Below are 20,997 nucleotides of genomic sequence, written 5' to 3' on the forward strand. Positions count from 1 at the left end.
AGAAGACAGAATAGCAAAGGCCATGAGTAGGAGAGCTCAGTCTCATGAATCAGACTGCCTGAGTTCAAATCCCGATTCTGCCACTACAATGTTGAGTGTCCTTGGCACGACACTTAATCGCTTGAACCTTAGAAGACTCCAACTTGAACCTTAGGGGCTTCCTAGTATTCTATGGGAATGGACCAATCTTAGAATAATGGGTATATTTATATGTGCAACCTCGGAGAATGGGGGGAAACCTCTTTGGTACCCTGGAATTTGGTACCCTGGAATAAAGGCAAAGGTTGTTTTGATGAGCAGGGGCTGGAAGTTAAGGTAGGGCCTGACGGGTGGCCGTCGCCTAGGTTACGAGACAGCTTTTGACAACTTTCGTCGGCCCTGTCTGCCGCTTCCGGCATCGAAGGGCTGAATCGTGGCATCACTTCCTGTATGCAGGGGAGCCCATCCACTCGGATTGGCCCGCCTTCTCTATTTGGACGGACGTCCCGCCCTCTGGCTGTTCCTGGCTGAGGCGGAGCGGCGGGAGCTATGGCGGCTGTGACAGATGTGCAGCGGCTACAGGCCCGTGTGGAGGAGCTGGAGCGCTGGGTGTACGGGCCGGGCGGGTCTCGCGGCTCGCGGAAGGTGAGCTATCTGGGGTCCAATGGTCCCTCTCTGGGGCAAAGCAACAGCCGTCTACTGGCCTGGTCCTCGAGATGGATGCTACCGCTCCAGAGTCCCGTTGCCCGCAGCCCGACCTTTGAAGTAACAAAGGTTCGAGACCTCCCGGAGCATATCGGGCTCTCGGAGTCCATTCCCACGGAGGGCACTGTGAGTCTGAGGTGGGCTCACTGTGGAGACCCCGCCTTTGCCCTCGCGGGGTAGTTGGGGAGACCTGACACACTCGAGAAACTGACTAATCAGAGTTTCAGTAAGAGCTGAAGCTCGGAAGGGCCGTTGTGGAGCCCTGCGTAATTGCTAAGTGAATTGTGTAAAGAGAGGTCCATAGGACCCCAAAAGAGGCAGACCGGAGGTGGATAAAGAAGGCTCCAGGGGGTTAGAGGTGTGGTCTGGGAGGGCCGGGATTAGGAGGGGAAGGGATTGGGTACTGAGTGTTCAGATATGGACTGGCACTCCTTCCCACCAGTGACTGAATTTTGACAACTGTACAGCTCAGTTTCCCTTCCATCCCCTTTTTAACTATGGAAAGACTTTTCACTGAAGGTGGAGTGTCAGGCACACCCTGGAGTTGAGTGCCTCAGAGGTAATGATGTCTGTTTGTACACTCCTTGTGGAATTAGTTGTCACTAACAGATTGTGTCCCATGTGAGAACTGACTTCTCAGAACATTCTCTCCCTTTCACATCTATGACACAAATCCTCCTGATTTTCCTCCTACGTCTCTGGCTGCTTCTACACAGTCTTATTTGTCTTCCCATATATTTGACCCTTGAATATTGTCATTCCTTACCCTCTAACCTAAAACCTGTGTGATATCATACACTTCCATAGCCTCTCCCTCTATTCAACCCTTTAATATTGGAATTCCTCATCCTCTACCCTTAAAGCCTAGGTAGGTTCAGCCAAGAGGAGGAATCAGGGAATAGATAGTATATGCTAGTGCCCCATAAACTCTAAAGTAGTTCATCACCTCCCCAGTCACAATTGAAACTCCCCAAGGAGTATATGATTATCTCCCCCTTCACACTGAGGATTCCCGGAAGGTAGGGTTGAATCTCTTTTAATACTAGAGAAGGGGACGATAGCTGGGACAAGGAGGTTTGGGAGTCTGAGGGAATGAGGGCTCTTTATCTCTTCCAAGACTTGAGCCAAGTGGTAAATCATGGAATTAACTTCCACTCCCCCAATAGGTGGCCGATGGCCTGGTCAAGGTGCAGGTGGCTTTGGGGAACATCGCCAGCAAGAGGGAGAGGGTGAAGATTCTGTACAAAAAGAGTAAGTGCTTCCATGAGGTGTCTGCCTGTTCTCCTTCCCAAGCCTGTGCTTCCTGGTTCCCTGCCCAGGCTCTTCAGCCTAGTAGGTCACTGGAGTTGCCCTTTGGGGATAGCAGGTGAAGACGTTGCCCTGATGGAATGGTGAATTGGGGTGTGCTTTCTACTTTGTGGTTAAACCCCAAGCCCATGGCAATGTCCTAAGTTATGGGATAAGAGCTCTGCCTGAAAGGTCCCCTGGGGGAAGGAGGGACGAGGGTATGGAATTTCCACAGGCAAGGTTCAGAGGCAGGAAAGAAATCAGGCACTGAGAGCCCCAGTCTTGGCTCAACCAGCCCTTTTTGATTATTGTCAGAGCTAGCAACCTGTTCAGGAACTAGAAATCAGATAAAGCTCTGGCATGTCTTGGTGGCACTGAGGGGCAAGGCGCCTTCCAGCCTTGAGGATAGATCATTGGGAATGCTGAGGGCCCCAGGGTTTTAAAGTTTGAGGCTGGCCAGCAGGTGATCAGAGGGTAGAGACAGGGAAGTGGGGATAGGGGACCTGGTGGAGGCCTGGTGTGGATGCTGAGGGTGTCAGCTCCTCACTCAAGGGTCTCCCCAAGGCTGACACCTCCCCTAATATCCTTCACAAGACTGATCCCCACTCCCCAACCTTATTCCATTTTCCATCTTGCTACTTTTCTAGTTGAAGACCTGATCAAATACCTGGATCCTGAGTACATTGACCGCATTGCCATACCTGATGCCTCTAAGCTGCAGTTCATCTTAGCAGGTAGTGCTGGACAGTATGTGCATATGCATCTGGGGATGTGGATTGTGGGGAAGTCGGGCACAGAGATAGCTTCCCTGGATACAGCCCTGGAAGCTGCTTTCTGGAATCTGGCCTGGTTCTGGACTGAGGCTGGAGGTGGTCCTGTGGTCCTCTAGTAGGCACTGGGTACAGTATACTTCAGAGCCAGCTGCAGACCATGGTGCCAGCCACAGTGGAAGCTACTCCGGTGTTCTATCTATGGCCTGCCTCTAGGATTTTCCTTCGGAACCTTCCTTACTTCTGCTCAGTAGACATAGGAGCTTCTAAGAAAGGGGAGGGGCAGAGAGCATTGCATTTGGGAGAGGTGAGGTGATAGGCATGAGTTTCAACATCTTTCTTTCATGTGAGAAAGCGCTGGGATTTCAGAATTCTAGGCAGGAACTATTGTCTTAGCAATGTCTGCTTATCAGTTAGTTAGCCACTCCACGAGGTATGGTTTGCCAAGCACCTGTGTTTGTTCATGCATTCAAAAGTGATCATCTACTGTGATCCAGACTATCCTAGGTGTGAGGTATACAATGGCGAACCAGAACATACCTGAGCCACTGCTGTGGCTTAGACACCAAGTTCAGGAGGTCTTCTCCTGCTCCGATTATTATTTTCTTTAATTAATTTATTTATTTATTTTTGGCTGCGTTGGGTTTTCATTGCTGCGCGTGCACTTTCTCTAGTTGCGGTGGCTTCTCTTGTTGCGGAGCATTGGCTCTAGGCGCACGGGCTTCAATAGTTGTGGCACGCAGGCTCAGTAGTTGTGGTGCACGGGCTTAGTTGCTCTGCGGCATGGTCTCCCAGACCAGGGCTCAAACCCGTGTCCCCTGAATTGGCAAGCGGATCCTTAACCACTGCGCTACCAGGGAGGTCCCTCCTGCACTGATTCTTAAGTCCAGCCTCTCCATGCCTCCCTGTCGCCACTGCCTCAGTGTTCATCCCCTTGTACATGAATAGTTGCAGTCTCCTAAGTCCTCTTCTTGACCCTAGTCTTCCCCTTCTTGCATGTGGTTCAGTATCGTCTTCCCAAAACACATTTCCAACATGCCACTTTGTTTAGTTTGGAACCTCAGTGTGTGTGTGTCTCTCTCCCTATTAGGATAAATTCCTAATTCCTTAGCATGCCATTCCAAGCCTTCTATAGACTGCCAGATCTGCCCTCCCATCTAGCTGTTTCCTGTGCTCTCCTTGCTCCAGTTCAGCCAAATGAATTCTTTTTCCTCGACTAATTGACAAGCATTCTTGCCTCCAAATGTTTAACATAACAGTCCTCCCTTCTTGAATGCCCTTCCCACTCTGCAGCCACTGAAACCCCCTGTGCACAGGGTCATTCCAGTCCTGCTTTCCTCACTGGACTGTCCTGTTAGTGTCCCAGCTCTCCAGGAACTTGTAATTGTCTGTGCCTCTCAGATCCACTGAGCAGAACCTGCCTGGTAGTTTTCCACATCTCCTCTTTCAGACCTTCCCAGGAGCCCTTGCATGTGGGTACCCAAGTCTGAAGTACTTTGTTTCCTGGCCTAGGAGGGGCTCTGAGTTTGTTGATAGCAAGCTAGAGGAAGGGGCCTCAGAGTTAAAACTTGGAGAAAGGTAGGATTTGGAGGAACTTAGAGGCTCCTTGGGCTCAAGATAGGTCAGACCAGAGGCATCCAAGAGAGGTGGAGACAGATTGGGGTAATGTGCACATAGCGAAGGGGGCAGTGGGCAGACTAGCTGCCCCAAGCTCCAGGCTCAGCCATCTCATCAGCCCCTTGCATGGGAGTGGCTGTGCCCAGGCTCGCCTCACTGCCACTGCCTTTTCTGTTTATGCCTCAGAGGAGCAGTTTATCCTCTCCCAGGTTGCGCTTCTGGAGCAGGTGGAGGCTTTGGTGCCCATGCTGGACAGCACTCATATCAAAGGTACCTCTCTGGGGCTGCAGCTCCACTACTCTACTTGGGGAGGTGGGTGGATGGGCAGGACTTCCCTGGGCTCAGGCTAGCTCTGCTCCTTGTCTTTATCTCACCTTGGGGGTACCAGACACCTGCACTGGGATTAAAATTTCCAGGGCAGAGAGCTCAGCTTCAGAATGTCAGGCAGTTTGGCACCAAGGACACTCATGTAAGGCCAGCGACCTCCAACTCTGGGATTCCTTCTGTCTTCTACCCCACCCCTCAGCATCTGTCCTTCAGGGTGCTGCAGAGCCCAGATTTTACTGTAAGAGTTCCTGCCAGGTGTGTCAATGTGTGTGAATTCTTCCTGCCGCACTGCCTAGTGCAGTCCCTAGGCCTGGGTTTTGACGAGCAGACAGTGACTTTAATTGAATCCAGATAGCCATCTTGTCTGTCTCTAGAGGTATTTTTCCCAGCTCCCCCTCCCTACCCCTGATCAGCTTCCTGCTGAGCATCTGACACCCTTAAGCTGTGGGCCCAGCATGGTGGCTGAGGCTCTGGGTGTTGGATTCCAGGTGGCCAGCTTAGGGACCTGGCATTCATCCTCAGTCCACCTGCAGGCTCCCTGTTCCCTAGGCCCGGCAGACCTGGTCCCACTGGGCTGAGAGCAAAGGAACAGATCCCATGATAATCAAAGCTTCCTTTACTTGGCCCTGCTCACAGCCCTGGGGTGGGTGTATGGGGCAACTCTGGGAACCCCAGGGTTTTGTCTTCTTCTAGGGGCCTGCATCTTCCCCTCCCCTTTGGGTCCTAGAGTAAGACTGAGGTGGGCAGGGAGTCCCACCACCACGTCCAGAAGCAGTGGTCGATGAAGCTGGCATTTGTTTAGCTTCTCCACTCAATACTCTAATCCTACCGAAGACCTAATAGACTATTGAGCAGTCCCAGGGGAAGGCACAAGCATCACTAGGCAGTGTGCGTTGTGTTTTACAGCCGTTCCTGAGCATGCTGCCCGCCTGCAGCGCTTGGCCCAGATCCACATCCAGCAGCAGGTATGGGAGGGGAGAGGCCTGGAGGGGAAAGTAGAGGTGGTGAGGCTCCTAGTCCCCACCCCTGCCTCCTGGGGAAGCAGCCTCAGGCCTCCCTGATGTCAGCTTCAGGGGGAATTTAGGGTTTATCCTTTGTCTTCCATCTGCCTTCCAGAAGGGAAGGGATTTGCCTACGGTCACATCCAGGTCTCCTGCCTCCCAGAGTAGGGCTACCCAGAGGTATCAGATTGATGTTGGGAGGTACCCATGAATTCCTGGGGATGATGTGTCCTTAACTATGGTAGAAGAGCTGTTTTTTCACTATTCCCAGGCCCTAGTGTAAAGATCAAGGAGGGTTCAGAAATAGGGGACAGGGAGAAGGAGGCATATTCTAGCAGGAGTATTTGCTTAAATGTGTGGTTCACCCCCCCCCCCCCCATCAGCCTTAGGACTGCAGTTAGGCTACGCACACTGGAGCTTGAAAGTGCCTCTTTAGAAATTTGCTCCTTTTGGCACTGGGGTTAAACATTACCTTTTCTAGGCTCTATGGGGAGCTAGGGTCCCTGATGAGGTGGGCAGTGGGAAGCGGGGGCTTTGTCCAACTCCTTTCTCTGCCACACCTTGGCTCCACAGGACCAGTGTGTGGAGATCACTGAGGAGTCCAAGGCTCTCCTAGAGGAATACAACAAGACTGTATCCTTTCTGCTCAGCCAGGCCCCTGAGGAGTGCTGTCCGGAGCCCTGTCCTTTTATTCCATTTCTAGCTCTGTTTCTCATCCCATCCCAACCAGCCTGCCTGTCCCCCTGCTCTCCGACACTTTAGGCAGATGCAAACCTCTCCACTCCCTCTCTCAGATGCCCATTCTCACCTTGACCTGCGACCAGACAATGCTTCTCTCCAAGCAATTCGTGCAGTGGGATGAGCTACTTTGCCAGTTAGAGGCTGCCAAGCAAGTGAAGCCAGAAGAGGAGTGATGGCTGCTTCCCATCCTAGGGTGGGCCAGGGCAGCCAGGCTCCAGGCCCTATGCCAACCTGCCCTTGTAACAGGACAGAGCAGAGGCAGCTCTGTATTTATTGGATTCACAGCCTACCAGTCTGCACTCAGGTGGGGCTCTGGGGTCAGAGGTCTGGCTACTTGAGATTTGCTATTTGCACCCCCTCCCCTCATCAGTGTCCTGTTCCAAAGACAATAAACTGTACAGATCACTGGAGGTGTGTGTTAGCTTCCTGGTGTTGTATGGATATGGTGGTGGGGATGAGGTTGATAGGCCAGAGTTGTTGGCCTTCCTCCTAGTTGGACTGAGAGCTATACTCGTCCTAGTCTGATTTTCCGGGACAGGTAAAGCTCTCAGGATGAATGCTCTCATTTGCTTGATGTGAGTGGAACATTCCTTTATGTATCCATTTATCCCGCATTTACCAAGTACACTCTAAATGTCAGATGCCATACAAGGTGGGGAGGACACAGGTAGGGTCCACCTGATTCCTACCCCGTACAGGCTAGCTGAGGAGACAGTCGAGGAAAAGGGGAGGGACAGGTGGCACCAGGGTTCTTTGGGGGCACAGAAGAAAAAGGAATGTGGGAAGCAGCCCTGGAGGGTGACATGCAGGGTTTTGAGAGCCAAGGGAGCAGCATGTGCAATGCAGAGGGGAGCCTTTAAGTTTCTCTCTTGGGAGCCTACTTGGTGCTCTTAGCCGAGAAGGGGAGACTAAAAGAGGTTTGGATGCAGGGGGCTTTGGGGGGGTGGGCCGTGGCGGGCGGTGGTACGGTTGGAAAGGAGAGCATCTTAAAGAGCAGAGAAACTGATGGTCCCTCACTCCACCAAGTGTTTGCTGCCCCCTTGTGGTCTCAGGGACTGCTGTGGCTCCAGGCCCCTTTCCATCTGGCCTGCCCACCAGCCCACCAGCCCACCAGCCCACCAGCAGGGTCTCACCGGCATCTCAAATTCAGCACGTCTGAAACTGGGAGTCATCCTAGACTCTTCCCTCCTTCTTCGTCCGAACAGTCGTCAAATCTACCTCCTGGTATCTTCCAACTTAATCTACTTTTCCCCATTCCCACTGTTTCTCTGGTTCATTCTTTCAACAAATGATTTATAACAAATATTTGAGCACTTATTATACGCGGAGCAACGTACGAATCTCCGTGGACATGCCCCCGGGACTTTGCGGGCAGGAGTCACCAGCGGTTGCGGCCCGCCCCCGCCTGTGCTGCAGCCACAGTGCGCTGTGCACACGAACTGGTTTGACTTGCGCCTGATGAAAAACCCCCGTAGTTCGCCAGTGCCCACAGGGTGAGGTCCAAGCTCAGAACTCGCTGGCCAAGGCTCTCGCCCCCGCAGCAGAGGCCACTTCAAACGGCACCTCTTGCTCTTGTCCAAAGTGAAAGCCGCTGCTCCGCCTTTGCTGCTTCGGTGTGCTCAACGGGTAACGCCCTCCCTGTCATCTTCTAAGGGCCAAATCCTCCGCATCCTTCGGACGCGGGACTCCTCCGACGGCCGCTCCTCTCCTCCGCAGGGCTCTCTCCGCCCCAATAGGAGTGCTCCTTGCCCGGGGCTGAACAGCTGAGACAGCCCGAGCGCTCCGAGTCCCCGCGTCCTGGCCCAGCTCACTCTCCGGCGTCCCCCCACCTCTCGGTTTGCGGGCGGAGGCGCCGGGGTCCCCGCCCCTCAGGCCCCGCCCCGTCCGGCGTGCGCGGCCTCGCGGCCTCGGCGCGCCCCCGGGAGGCGCCATCTTGGCTTCGGATCGAGCTTGAGGAGTGTTCGGATGCGGTGGTGAGAGCAGGAGCCCAGTGGGGTGGGGGCTCCTGGAGGTACGGGGAGGAGAGGGGAGGTCGGCTGCTGGGCCGCTGCGGCCTGCCGGGCACTGAGGGCGGCCCGTGGCGGTGGGGACCGCCGAGCCCGGCCGCCGGCGAATTCGACGCCAGGGTTAGCTCGAGCGGCCCTCGGCGTCAAGCCCCTGTTCCCGAGTGTCTGAGTGACCTGGGTTAGGGGGATCGACCCTGGGAATCTCCGGGTGAGGGGTGCTCGGCCCTGTCCTAAGGGTCCCGGAGTGGGGGAGGGGGTCACTTCTGTTTTTGAGGAGCTTTTGGATGAGGGCTCTTGGCTCTGTGTCGGCGAGCTTGTGGCGTAGGGGTTTGGCCCTGTCCTCTGGGGGCACGAAGTGAGGGGCCTTGTCCCTGTCACCGCTTGGAGAGCCCAGCGTGAGGAACACTCAGCCTTGTTCTCAGGGAGTCTTGGGTGAGGGCCCGGGCCCTGTCCCCAGGAGCCCCAGATGAGGGAAGTGCATTCCCAGTGCTAGGGAGCTTGGGATGAGGGGGCTTGGCCAGCGTTTGGGGAATTTGGTCCTGTCGCAGGGACTCCGGGGTCGGGGGAGGGTTATGGCCCTGTCCAGAGGAATGGGGTACAGCCCCCTCCCAGGGTGAGGCAGGCGTGGCCCCCTGTCCTGGGTATGAGGGCATATGGTCCTGTTTCTGGGAAATCTGGGATGAGGAGTGGGCCCACGTCCTAGAGAGCCAGGGTGGGAGGTGGCCCAGGGCACCCTGCCTAGCATTCCTCTGACACTTCCCTGCAGTGGGCAGCAAGATTCAGACACGACAGCAGCCGGATGGAGCACTACCGGAAGGCTGGCTCTGTGGAACTCCCAGCAGCTTCCCCGATGCCCCAGCTACCGCCTGATACCCTGGAGATGCGGGTCCGAGATGGCAGCAAAATCCGCAACCTGCTGGGCCTGGCGCTGGGGCGGTTGGAGGGCGGCAGTGCTCGGCATGTGGTGTTCTCAGGTTCTGGCCGGGCAGCAGGCAAGGCTGTCAGCTGTGCTGAGATTGTCAAACGGCGGGTACCAGGCCTGCACCAGCTTACCAAGCTGCGCTTCCTGCAGACCGAGGACAGCTGGGTGCCAACCTCACCCGACGCAGGCCTAGATCCCCTCACGGTACGCCGCCATGTGCCTGCGGTATGGGTACTGCTCAGCCGAGATCCACTGGACCCCAATGAGTGTGGCTACCAGCCCCCGGGGGCACCCCCTGGCTTGGGCCCCACACCTACCTCCAGCTCTGGCCCCCGACCCCGAAGGAGGGCTCGAGACACCCGGTTTTGAAGACCTGCTGGCAAGCTGTTCTCCAGGCCTGAATGTCTAGGATGGCTGGGCCTTTGAGAAGCCTCTGTAACTGCTCAACACCCCCAACAAGACTTGAGTCTACAGAAGTGGGCCTCCCTGTCCTGCTTCCACTTCCCTCTGGCTTGTGGAAAGGGACTGCTATGAAGAGTTACAGGTGTGGTGTCTCTGCTGGGTTCTGGATTGCCTTCTACCTACAGTGCCTCTGATCTACCTTCTGACAGAGGTCCAAGGAGTGGGTTAGGAAATAAAGGTTCTGCCCATTCGTCTGATGAGCCTCTGCTTGGCCTGCTGTGTGGAAGTGGGATTAAGGGAGTGGGAGTCCCTGCTCTTGACCCCCAGGAGCTCACAGGCTAGGGACAGGAAGGGTAGGCTCAGGTTGGTGCTGGGAGGATCTAGAGTCGATAAGAAGCCTCAGGCAGTAACCTGACTGTGTCTAGAGCCCTGGGTGGCTGGCTGCCTCCTGTTTGGGGCTGGTTTAAGGACTCTGCCAGGTCATTTTCTCCATCTGCAGCATATACCTCATTTTATTGCACATTGCAGATGCTGTATTTTTTACAAAGTGAATGTTTGTGGCAAGCCTGCATTGAACAAGTCTGTCAGTGCCATTTTTCCAGCAGCGTTTGCTCATTTCGTATCTCTGTCACATTTCAGTAATTCTCACAATATTTCAAACTTTTTCATTATTATTATATTTGTTATAGTGACCTATGATCAGTGATCTTTGATGTTACTACTGTAACGCACTGAAGGCTCAGATGATGGTTTGCATTTTCTAGCAATAAAATATTTCTAAATTGAGGTATGTACATTGTTTTTTTAGACATAATGCTATCACACTCTTAATAGACTACAGTGTAGTGTAAACATAACTTTTGTAAGCACTGGGAAATCAAAAAATTCATGTGACTCGCTTTATTGAGATCTTCATTTTATTGAGGTGGTCTGGAAGTGAACCCAAAATATCTCTGAAGTATGCCTGTATTACAGTATAGTGGTTAAAATCATGGTCTTGGGCACCAGGCTGCCTTTATTTAAATCCTGGTTCTGCCACTCACTAGCAAGTTACTGCTCTGTGCCTTAGTGTTCTCATCCATGAAACAAGATATAGTGCTTACCTCATAGGCTTGTTAGGAGGATTAAATGTAGGAATATACATATGATTCTTAGATACCACCTGGGCCTGTATACACTCAGCCCTCCATATCTGTGGATGCAGAACTCGTGGATACAGAGGGCTGACGGTACTACATCATTTCATATAAGAAACTTAAACATTTTGGTAAAAAAAAAATCCATGGGGGCTCCTGGAACCAATTCCCTGAGGATACCGAGGGATGACTGTAAATGTTAATTGCTCTCATTATTAATGACTCAGCTTACAAATATGCCTTTTCCTTAAAAGCATAACCTCAGCCCCACATTTTCCCTTCCGGTCTCATCCTTTCCTTTTTACCCCTTGCTGTTCCTTTTCTGTCTCATCTTGGCCAGACTCTCAGGTTCACCATGGTCAGGTCAGGGGCCTGAGGACAGCGGTGAAGATTGCAGTGGTAGCCAGTGGGGTACAGGAACCAGAACAGGATTGTGGGCAGTAGTAGACTCAGTGAAGAGTTGAGTGAATTGCGTCTCCCAGTGGATTTTAAGGTCTTCTCTGTTGTGTCCAGTATCCTAGGTGTCCAGTCACCAGGAAAGCACAAAGTTCGGGCTCTTCTGGGCCCATGTGGCAGGGTGGGCACAGCAGTTTGAGTGTTGAAGTGATAGGCTGAGGGGATAGGGCCAATAGGGGCTTAGAGCAGGGATGAGGGGACCACAGGGCCAGCAGGCTGTGGTCAAAACTTTGAACACTGCATCTTTTGCTTTTTGAGGTCAGTTGCCCAGAGTGGAGGGGTGGGTAATGGAGATTCAGGGGATATTAGGAGAGACAGGAAACCCTCTCAGCAGCTGCCCAGCTGGGCCTCTCAACTGCAGAGGGCCATGAAGCATCTAACACACTCCTTGAGACTGTGGTCATGACTTCGGTGTCTTGCTGCCAAGCAACTGTGTGACTTCTCCCCCATTCTCTTTGTGGCTAATTCAGGGTTTTTCTTCCCACCCAGCTTCTGCATAGTGCCTTTTCGCTGAGCGTCTCCACTTGAGTGTCTTCTGCCATCTACAACTCTCTGAGTATCATTGCTCTCCAGAGCTTTGGGACCAGGCTTCTTGCAGACTATTGATCTGTGGCTCAGCATCCCATCCTGACCTAGCCTGCTGTGGCCAGGTGGAATGATCAGTGGAATAAGCATAGTGACCTGTGTTGAGGGAATGATTCAGTAAGGTGGCATCACAAGCTCTGGGAGTCCTAGGATGGGCTCCCAATTGGGCAGCTCATCATTAAGGCACCACCTGGGGTCTCCAGGGTGATGGCAGGGGTAGTGTGGAGGGAAACTGAGCTGGGGTCAGAATCCCTTGGGAAGAACAGGATCTGCAGTTCAGAGAATCAGGAGATAGGACACAGGCTGAGGGAGAGATGGCTAGGTTCTGGGGCCTTTTCTCTGTTTGACCTCTACAGGGCCTAGTCGGGGCCTACAGGAGGAATTGCAGGGAGGGAGCCAGAGAGAGGTGAGACCTCTAGAGTCAGAAAGCCTGACCAGGCTTAGGAGGGAGGGAGCATAAGAGTTACGTATAATTGCTGATTCAATTTCTTTACTTCCCACTTTCTCCTTAATTCACTGTAGTATGGCTTCTTCCTCCATAATCTCTTAGAAAAGGTAAGGGCACAAAAGATAAGGAAGTGGAGATGGGAGGGGAGAGGTGACTGGGATACAGAGAGAGTTATTTATTTGTTTAATGAATTAGCAGAGACTTGTTTGTAGGCTGATGGGGGAAGCCAATAGGGAAAGGGATTAAAGGTGCAGGAGATTGTGGCCAACTCAGAGTGAGGCTCCTGGGGGAGATGAAAGGGAGTGGGCCTTGGAGCATGGAGGTATGGCCGTCACAAAGCGAAGAGGAGAGCAGACTCCCTGGAACAGGAGGGAAGGAGTTGAGGATGGCTATGCCTGCAGATGGGTGAAGAGGTAAAGGTGGGACATAAGAGAATTCAGAGTTCAGAAGGCTTTTAATTTCTTGAAGCAGGAGTCCAGCTCTGCTGCTGAGAGTAGAGCAAGGAGGCTGGTGAGATAGTTGTTGGAATTGGGAAAGATACCTAGGGAGGTACAGGAGGATGACCAGTCAGGGCTAAAAGCCCAATTGAGGCTGATGATCATGAACTTGTAATATCAGTCAGGGTGTGTGCGCTCCAGCAGCACCCACGGGACAAGTGAAGACTCAGAGGAAGCACTGTTACATTCTTATACTAGGTTAAGACGGGCAGAAATGATGGAAGAATAGTGAGGAGACTAGCAAGAAAGTGTATGTGGTGAAGGCCCAAGGAATCCAAACTGGGTCAGGAAAGAAGTGAAGATAGAAGGGGGTAGGGGTCAGTGGCCTAGACCCCATGAAAATGGGTGGGGTGGGGTGAGGTGGAGTAGATGAGAAAACTGGGATAGGGTATCATAGCTGTACCAGTTTCTAGGGCTCCCATAACAAAGTACCACCAACTGGGTGGCTTAGAACAACAGAACTGTACTGTCAGTTTTGGAGACTAGAAGTCCAAAATCAAGGTGTCAGAGCCATTTCCCTCTGAAACCTGCAGGGGAATCTTTACTTGACTCATCCTAGCTTCTGGTTTGCCAGCAGCCTTTGGCCTTTTTGGCTTTTGGATGCATTACTCCAGTCATCCATCTTCACACTGTCTTCCCTTTGTGTCTGTTTCTGTGTCCAAATTTCTCCTTTTTATAAGGATGCTGGTCATATAGGATTAGGGCCCATCCCAATGACCTCGTTTTAACTTGCTTACCTCTATAAAGATCCTATTTTCAGATAGGGTTACATTCTGAGGTACTAGGGCTTAGGACTTCAATATACTTTTATGGAGGGACGCAATTCAACACAACAGTAGCTGAAGAATGAAATGGAGTCAGTGAATTTGAGAGTTTTACGAGCTGACAGGACTTGCTAGTGGGCATGAGAGTAGATAGTTGGGTGGCCTGGAGGGAAAGTCACTGAAGATGAGGTTGAGGAATTAAGAGGCTGTGGAGGACAGTATGTGGAGGAGGCAGGGAGCAGCCAGGATAGAATGTGCTGAGCATTCTCACTACCTGCCTTGGAGGTGGCACGTACAGCGAGTCCCCTTGAAGTGGGGCCTTCAGAACAATATGACAAGGAGTTATATACTTCCCATATGCAAACAGGCACCAAGTCCTGACAATTTTGCTTCCTAGGTCTCTCTCCATTCCCACAGCCTCTGCTGATTTGTGCCCATCATTGTCTTAAAACAGTCTCCTTGTTGGTCTCCCTGCTTCACTCCCCTCTGAACTGTCCAAACCAAGCCAGTGGCTGTTCCCTTTGTTTAGAATGCCCTTCTGCCAGATACCTGCATGGCTGTCTCCCTCCCTCTTTTAAGTCTTTGCTCAAATGTCACCTCAATGAGGCCAACTTTGACCACTCCATTTAAAACTGCAGTCGAGTACTTCTGATATCCCTTACCCTGCTTGCTTTTTCTTTTTTCTTTCTTTCTTTTTCTTTCTTTCTTTCTTTCCTTCTTTCTCTTTCTTTCTTTCTTTCAAATATAATTTACTTCTTTAATGTTTTTGTTTACTGTCTGTCTCCTCCTGATGAGAATGTAAATTCCAGATGGGCAGGGATCTTTGTTTTGTTCAGTGATATAACCTATGGATGTTGAACATTGCTTGGCACATAGTAGGTGCCCCATAAGTATTTAATAAGTGAATGAATATTGAGTCTCCAAGTGTGTGGCTAAGCCTCTGGGCCATACCCACATCTGTCATTCTTTTGTTCCCTTAGTCTCTCCATGCCCAGATTAGAAGACAAGATCCAAGTTCATTCATTGGATGACCTTAAAGGATCCCCTTTATTGGTCACTTACATGCCACAGTCCATCTTCAGCTTGGTCCCCTTGGACTCTGGGCTCTGGCCACACTAACTCCTCACTCTTCCCACTTGCCATGAGATTTTTCTGCCTTCTGTCTGCTTAGAACTCATCAAGATTGTTCAGAGGATGCCAGTGGCACTCCGTCTTCAGGGCCTACCTCCTCACTCCCCTCTTATTTGCCTGGAACTCTGGGATCAGGCCTGATGCTATAAGGCATCACCACTCCCAGGTGATGTCTGGCTGCACTTCTGAGTCTGTCCACAAGATGACAGCATTTGCGAAGAAATGGCCCATCCCTTCCCTTTGTAGGGTCTGTGCAGAGTCGGGACACTGGGTAGTAGTGGCTTGATATTTGGCCTTCAATAGACTTAGTGACCTCTCAGTTATTCCACAAATAGCTAATTATCATCCATAATGTGACAAATATAGTCACTGGGCTCGGAAGCTCCAGCCCCATGAGGGCTATAAGCCATATATATAGGTGATTTCATTATTGGTGCGGTAAGTATAGAAATTAGGGAAGCTCATTAGATTTCAAGAGTTCAGAATCCCTCGTCCAGTCCTTAGGGACAGGCAAAGCTTCAAAGAGAAGGAGGTAATGCCTGTGTTGAATCTTGAATAAGAGCTTTGACTTCCCTGGCGGTACATTGGTTAAGACTCCGTGCTTCCAACGCAGGGGGCACCGGTTCCATCCCCTGCTGGGGGAACTGAGATCCTGCATGCCGGAACGGACCAAAAAAAAAAAAAAAGCTGGAAGAAAAGTGGAAAGGACATTCGGGGTGAAGGGCAGGCATGAGCTAAGGCACAGAGGTGAGAAGAGCTTAGAGATGATCACTGGAGCATGAAGTTCAAAGCGGGGAGTATGAGGAATGAGGCTCAGAGGAGGGTGGGGTGCTGGACTGGAAAGGCTTGAGTGCCTGGCCAAGGAGCTTGCACTTTTTCTTGAGAGTGATGGAGGTCTCTGAAGGCGATAAGGAGGGAGTGATGTGGGATATCAGATTGATGTTTCAGAGGGAGCTCTGGCTGCTACAGTGTGGAAAGTGGATTGGGGACACAGGGCAGGGAGAGCAGTGAGGAGGCTGCTGCAGGGATCCAGGGGGAGATGGTGAAGCCAAAATTATGGCTGGAGACGGCCCTGGAGAAGCCCCTCCCAGCCCACAAAAGCTTTCAAGGCTTGGCCCTTTGAAAGGGTTCTTGGCCCTAGGCATCCTCTCCTCTGCCATTTGAGCCACCTCAGCCCTTCTGTTCCTGAGACTCCTTTGGGCTCTATCCTAGCTCCTCTGGTTATTCTGGCTGGAACCAGGTCTCTGTCAGTTTCCACGTGGAGGCCGCAATGTCCTAGGTCCCTCTCAGTTGGTAGATCTGTAACCGTCAGCTCAGCATACACGCCAGTCCCTCTGAGTGTTATCCCTTCATGCACCTTCTTCTTTGACTCCAGATGGGAGTGTGACTGAGAGGCCTCCTCCACCAGGGAGCCAGGGTGAGCACTGGTCACTTGCTGCCATGCCCCCTCCACCAGAGTTCGTGTGCGCACATGTGAGTGAGTGTGTATGCAAGTGCATGCATGTGTACTGTCGGCAGGACTGATGCCGAGGGAAGGGCATCCCTAGAAAGCAGAGGGGCATCACCTGAGGAAAGGTCTGGAGGTAGGAAAGTGCAGAGGGGTGTTTGGGGAGCAGGGGGGATGTTGTTAGCAGGGTCTGGCAGGGTCGGGTCAGGGCCTGCGAGGTTGGGCCTGGAGCCATGACCGCATGCTGCCAGCAGGGGGCGCCACAGCCAGGTTTTGAGCAGGGATTGAGAGTCACCTTCATTCAGTCTCATGAATATGCATGAAACCTGTTGAATTATGCAGATAGAAAGGATGTAAATGTATGTGCAAATTTGGTGCTGCCCTCCCCGTTGCTATGGAAACCAAAGAATAGCAAGTGGGGGGTCCAAACCCTAGGGAGACCAGGCTGGAGAGACTGGAGACCTGGAGACTCTCCTCTGTCGCCTGCTTTCCCGATTCCTGCTGTTTTGATCTCATTCTCTGTCTCAGTCTGTCTCCCTTTGCCTTGCTCTCTCTCCATCTCTCTGCCTCTCTCGATATTTCTCTCTGTCTTCTCCATCTCTACTTCTCCCTCCTAACTGTTTTTCCTTTCTGTCTCCTAGTCTCTGAGTGTCTATGTCTGTATATTGTTGACTCCATGTCACAGTTGCTCTATGACTCAGACACTGTTTCCCTCTGACTCCATGTCTCTCCCTATCTTTGTCTCTGTGTCTTTAATTCCATAGCTCTCTCTCCTTCTGCGTCTCCCTCTCTCTGTGTCTCTGACTCTCCCTCCTTCTGCATCTCCCTCTCTGTGTGTCTCTGACTCACATCTTTATTTCTCTGCAGCTCTATTTTTGTGTCTGACTCTGTGTCTATTTCTTGGTCTCTCTCCCAGGTTCTCTCTCTCTTCTCTTTTGCTCTGTCTCTCTGAACGTCTTATCCCAATGCTTGTCTCCATCTGATGGGAAGGACAGGAAGCTGCACATCTGCCCTTGCCTGATGGGATGCTCCACCCCTGGCCCAGCTGCCCACATGTTCAAGGATTCCTAGACGCTCTCCCCACATAAAATCCTGTTTTTGGTCTGGCCCCCGTCACAGTGTTGCCACAGGATCCCCGTGACAGACCCAGGCTGACTGCCAGGACACCAGGGCTCCCAGCCTCTGCCTGCTGTGTGACCCTTACTTGTGTTTCTCCCTCTCTGGATGTGTAGCCACAGCTCTCTCTCCTTGAAGCTGGTGGGCACCTTGAGGCAATGATGTGCTCGGAATAGGGAATTGAGAGACAAGTCTTAGTGGTTCACCCATCTGGCCCTCTGCCCAAGGGCTGACTTGAGGGGCCTGGTGGGGCCCCAGGTATGGGGGCGTCTGGGGCTAGTTGAGACCAATCCTGGCCCCCAGAGAAGACCCTTGCTGAGCCACAGAGTCAAACAGCAGCCTTGCCACAGCCTGTCCATGCTTCTGCCTGCTGTAGCCTCAGCCATCCAGTTCCCTGTTTGGGGTCTTTTGTTTTCCTCTCCTTCATTTGGTTTATGTTTATAGAATACCTATTTCACAGGTGCCTTCTGCCTTCACAGATAAACAGTGATATAGAAGTGACATCTGGACTTTTTGTATCCCTGCCTTCCCAAGAAGGGGCTCTTTGGTCCAAGTGAGGAACCTAGACTCTTCAACCCCCAGTTTCCTATCCCTGGTGGCCTCAGTTTGGGGGTGCAAGAGTCATGGATCAAGGTTAAGAGAGACAGAGACATGCCTCCATACAGGGTTTGGAATGGGGTATGGGAAGCTCAGAACAGGACTTGGGGTGAGGGAGGGCCAGAGTGTTTTGAGGGCAGGTAGACCACCCTATGTAGAGGTGGAGGGCTTCCCCTTTTGGTCCTGGGCTCTGGGCAGCTTGCCTTACCTCCAAGCAGGCTCTATATATGGCGGATCTGGCTTAGGCCCAAGTGCAGGGGTGGCCAGAGCAGTCAGGGCAAGTCCCCCCTTCCTCCAAGAGGCTGCCAGGCTGAGCCCCCAGCAATCCTGCCCCTCCAGAAAGGACACAGACACAATCATTCTTCCCACTAACTGTGATTCACCCACGTTCAGGCCCGGGTGGGATCCCGCTGCCAGGAATTCCATGTGTGAATTAAAAACCTCCCCGGACACCCCACCCCACTCGACCTGGGCCAGTTGTGCCAACCCGGCTTGGAGCAGGGTCAAACAGGGTTGTCTGGGGGGCTGCAGGCAGAGCTGGACAGGGGGAGAGGACAAGGGGTCAGGAGAAAGGTGGAGAGACAAAGACTGAGAGACAGAGAATGAGGTAGCTAGCTAGATGGAGAGAAAGACTTGACAGAGGAGACACAGAGACAGGGATGGGGAGAAGCCAGAGCCAGAGGGGGCTCTAGTACCCACCAGGCTGGTGCTTATCACTTGACTGGATTATCTCATTTAACTGAATCTTCACAACAGTCTTAGGCACTAGGCATGATTATGATCCCATTTCACTCCTGGGGTAATTGAGGCACAGAGACATTAAGTCACTTGCCTGAGGCCCCAAAGCCATTAAGTAGTGGAGTAAGTATTTGATCCCTTCAGTCCCTCTGAAGAGCCAAGGAGAGAGGCAGACCTAGTGACAGGTGGAGACAGATTCCCACAGCAGCACTCCCAGGGAATTTGGGAATCCTGGAATCATCACGCAGCTGTGCAGGCCGAGGGCCTTCCCATCAGGCCAGCAAACTTGCGGGCAGCTTCCTGTCCTTGTTGTCGGAGATAAGGACTGCGGCAGAGAGAGACATCAGAGCAGGGAGACAGATGGAAGGGGAACTCCGGGCCACAGAACTTATGGGAACTTCCTCCTCCCTGCCACCCTGGGGTGCAGCCTGCCCTGCTCCTGCTTCACATCCAGCCCAGCCAACACCTGGTTCTGGTGGGGCCCAGGCTTGAAGACTCCTTCTTTCTTTCTCATGTCCTTGTGGAGCATGCTAGTTGAGAGGCACTTCTGCCCCACATCTCTACCTCTCTCTTTTCTTTCACTATTGAGAAATCCTTCCCATTGTCTTACTTCAGCCCCCTACGATAGCTTTTGCAATAAGAGATCAAGATTAGAATTTGGGGATGCTTTGATATGGGGGTAAGCCTAGTATACACTGAGGTTGCCTGAGCACACAGGGGAGGTCCCTGAGGGCTGGCCTTGGTTGCCTTCTGGTTGGATGCCCTTTCTTGTTGGTATGGGGAAGAGGATCATCGGCCCAGCCCGTGGGGACCTAGAGGGCTGAGCTGTCAGTGGCAGGGAGGATCTGGCAAGAAAGAAATCAGGAGCTATCCCGGGGGAGCTGGGGAGTCAGCGTTATGGTTTCTAATGTCTTAGCCCTGGTTTCAATTACCCCCAGGGTCTCCAGGGCTCCCTGACTTCTGTGGGCTTCCAAGCTCAAGAAGGCTCAGGACCCTTCTGAGAAGACCAGAAACCAGGGACTCCAGTATGGAAGTGTGGAGGCAGGGGAGCTTTTCCATTCTCTTCTTGCCCTGCACTTGGCTGAGAGGTACCAGACCAAGTAGGGCTCCGGGACAGCAGGGAGGCTGGGGAAGGGGGGCCCACCCTCTGCTCACAGGCCCCTGTGGAGGGGCTACATCAGCCAGCTCCATAGCACCAGCTTGGCCCCGCTGGCCTCATCCCACTCCTGGCTGCTAAAGCCCAGGGCTCTTTCTCTCAGCCTCACCAGACTCCTTTTTGGTCCCGTGACAACCCTGACTCCTGGCTCTCCCTCTGCTTCTGGGGCTAACCCTTTCCCTGCCCTCTCTGTCTTTTAATCATGCTTCCCAGGGTTTCAGCCTCAATTTTCTCCTCCCCTCCCCCTCGTCACTCCCTTTCCCTGCTGCCTGATCTATCTTGTCATCTTCCAGCACCCTCATAGTGCTCAGGTCAGTCTGAGATGTTGATGAATGTCCGTGCAACCAGCACGAGCCAGAGTAGAGGGCCCTGGGAGCTGTGGAAGAGAGACTGCACGCCTCTAGCCGCCCGCCCTCTCTCAACTTCTCTGCCCTCTCCATCCTTGACCCTGCTGGCTGTCATCCCACAGACGCTTCAGCTGGCCATGTCAAGCCCCAGTCCCCTCTCCAGCTCTGTGAATGGCACCATCATCTCCCAGCCACTCATGCCAAAAACCTGGGAGTCCTCTGTGCTTTTGTACACAGTGTTCCCTCTGGGCCTGGCACACAGTAGGTGCTAATAAATGGCTGTTGAGCTGAATTTAACTCAATTTTCCCTCTTGAACTCCTCCGCTGCCTCTGTCTGTTTCCCTGGGGCTTGGTGTCTCTGGCATTGTCTCCAAATCTCTAATCTTTGTCTTCTGAATCACCACAGTTGAGTTTCTGGGGGGAAGTTTCTCCGTTCTCCCTCTGCCCCAGGGAATCACAGGGTGTCCAGGAATGGAGCTGTGGGAGATGAAGTCTCGGGGCCACATGGCCCTCAGTCTGGTTTGGAAATCCCAGACTTCTGATCAGGGAGGAAGCTCTACAGCAGCACGGATCAAGGTGCGCTGGCACTGGACAGGGACAATCCTTTAAAGACATGTGCTTCCCCCATGAAGAATGGGAGGTGAGGGAGATCAGGGCTCACAGGAATAGGGAGAGAGAGGGAGGGAAGGAGGGACTTTGTGTTTCTGAGCAGGGAATTAGTTTCATGCAAATTTTTGCAACACAAGATGAAAAACTTCATCTGTGATTGTGTAAGTTTGTGTTCTTGCTCCCATCTTCCGACACACAGAGCTGCTAACCCCT

At 52.5% G+C, this 20,997-nt stretch overlaps 2 protein-coding genes across 5 annotated transcripts; both read left to right on the forward strand.

Moving 5' to 3' along the window:
* The first annotated feature begins 494 nt into the window (after positions 1–494).
* On the forward strand, positions 495–6,835 carry DCTN3 (dynactin subunit 3). 4 transcript variants are annotated; one of them, XM_065878818.1, is made up of 7 exons: positions 495–624; positions 1,851–1,935; positions 2,619–2,705; positions 4,545–4,628; positions 5,592–5,650; positions 6,260–6,319; positions 6,511–6,835. In XM_065878818.1, exons 1-7 carry the CDS (start codon positions 529–531, stop codon positions 6,598–6,600), a joined length of 561 nt encoding a protein of 186 aa, XP_065734890.1. In that variant the 5' UTR covers positions 495–528; the 3' UTR covers positions 6,601–6,835. The 4 variants fall into 4 exon arrangements, with proteins under 4 accessions (XP_065734890.1, XP_065734891.1, XP_065734892.1 ...); XM_065878819.1 differs by lacking the exon at positions 6,260–6,319 and having other exon boundaries at positions 529–624; positions 6,481–6,600; XM_065878820.1 differs by lacking the exon at positions 4,545–4,628 and having other exon boundaries at positions 529–624; positions 6,511–6,600.
* A 2,371-nt stretch (positions 6,836–9,206) lies between these two features.
* On the forward strand, positions 9,207–10,537 carry RPP25L (ribonuclease P/MRP subunit p25 like). Its single transcript, XM_065879624.1, has one exon. The coding sequence runs from the start codon at positions 9,233–9,235 to the stop codon at positions 9,722–9,724; it is 492 nt and encodes a 163-aa protein (XP_065735696.1). The 5' UTR covers positions 9,207–9,232; the 3' UTR covers positions 9,725–10,537.
* Positions 10,538–20,997: the final 10,460 nt, after the last annotated feature.

This window comes from Phocoena phocoena, chromosome 6 (assembly GCF_963924675.1).
Source record: "Phocoena phocoena chromosome 6, mPhoPho1.1, whole genome shotgun sequence".
Taxonomy (NCBI): Eukaryota; Metazoa; Chordata; class Mammalia; order Artiodactyla; family Phocoenidae; genus Phocoena; species Phocoena phocoena.

Excerpts from the sequence above, each read along its gene's own strand:
- DCTN3 (XM_065878818.1), top strand. The coding sequence starts at position 529 with ATGGCGGCTGTGACAGATGTGCAGCGGCTACAGGCCCGTGTGGAGGAG. Across the intron at positions 2,706-4,544 it reads GCTGCAGTTCATCTTAGCAG|AGGAGCAGTTTATCCTCTCC; the intron begins GTAGTGCTGGAC and ends TTTATGCCTCAG. Across the intron at positions 4,629-5,591 it reads GGACAGCACTCATATCAAAG|CCGTTCCTGAGCATGCTGCC; the intron begins GTACCTCTCTGG and ends TGTGTTTTACAG.
- RPP25L (XM_065879624.1), top strand. The coding sequence starts at position 9,233 with ATGGAGCACTACCGGAAGGCTGGCTCTGTGGAACTCCCAGCAGCTTCC.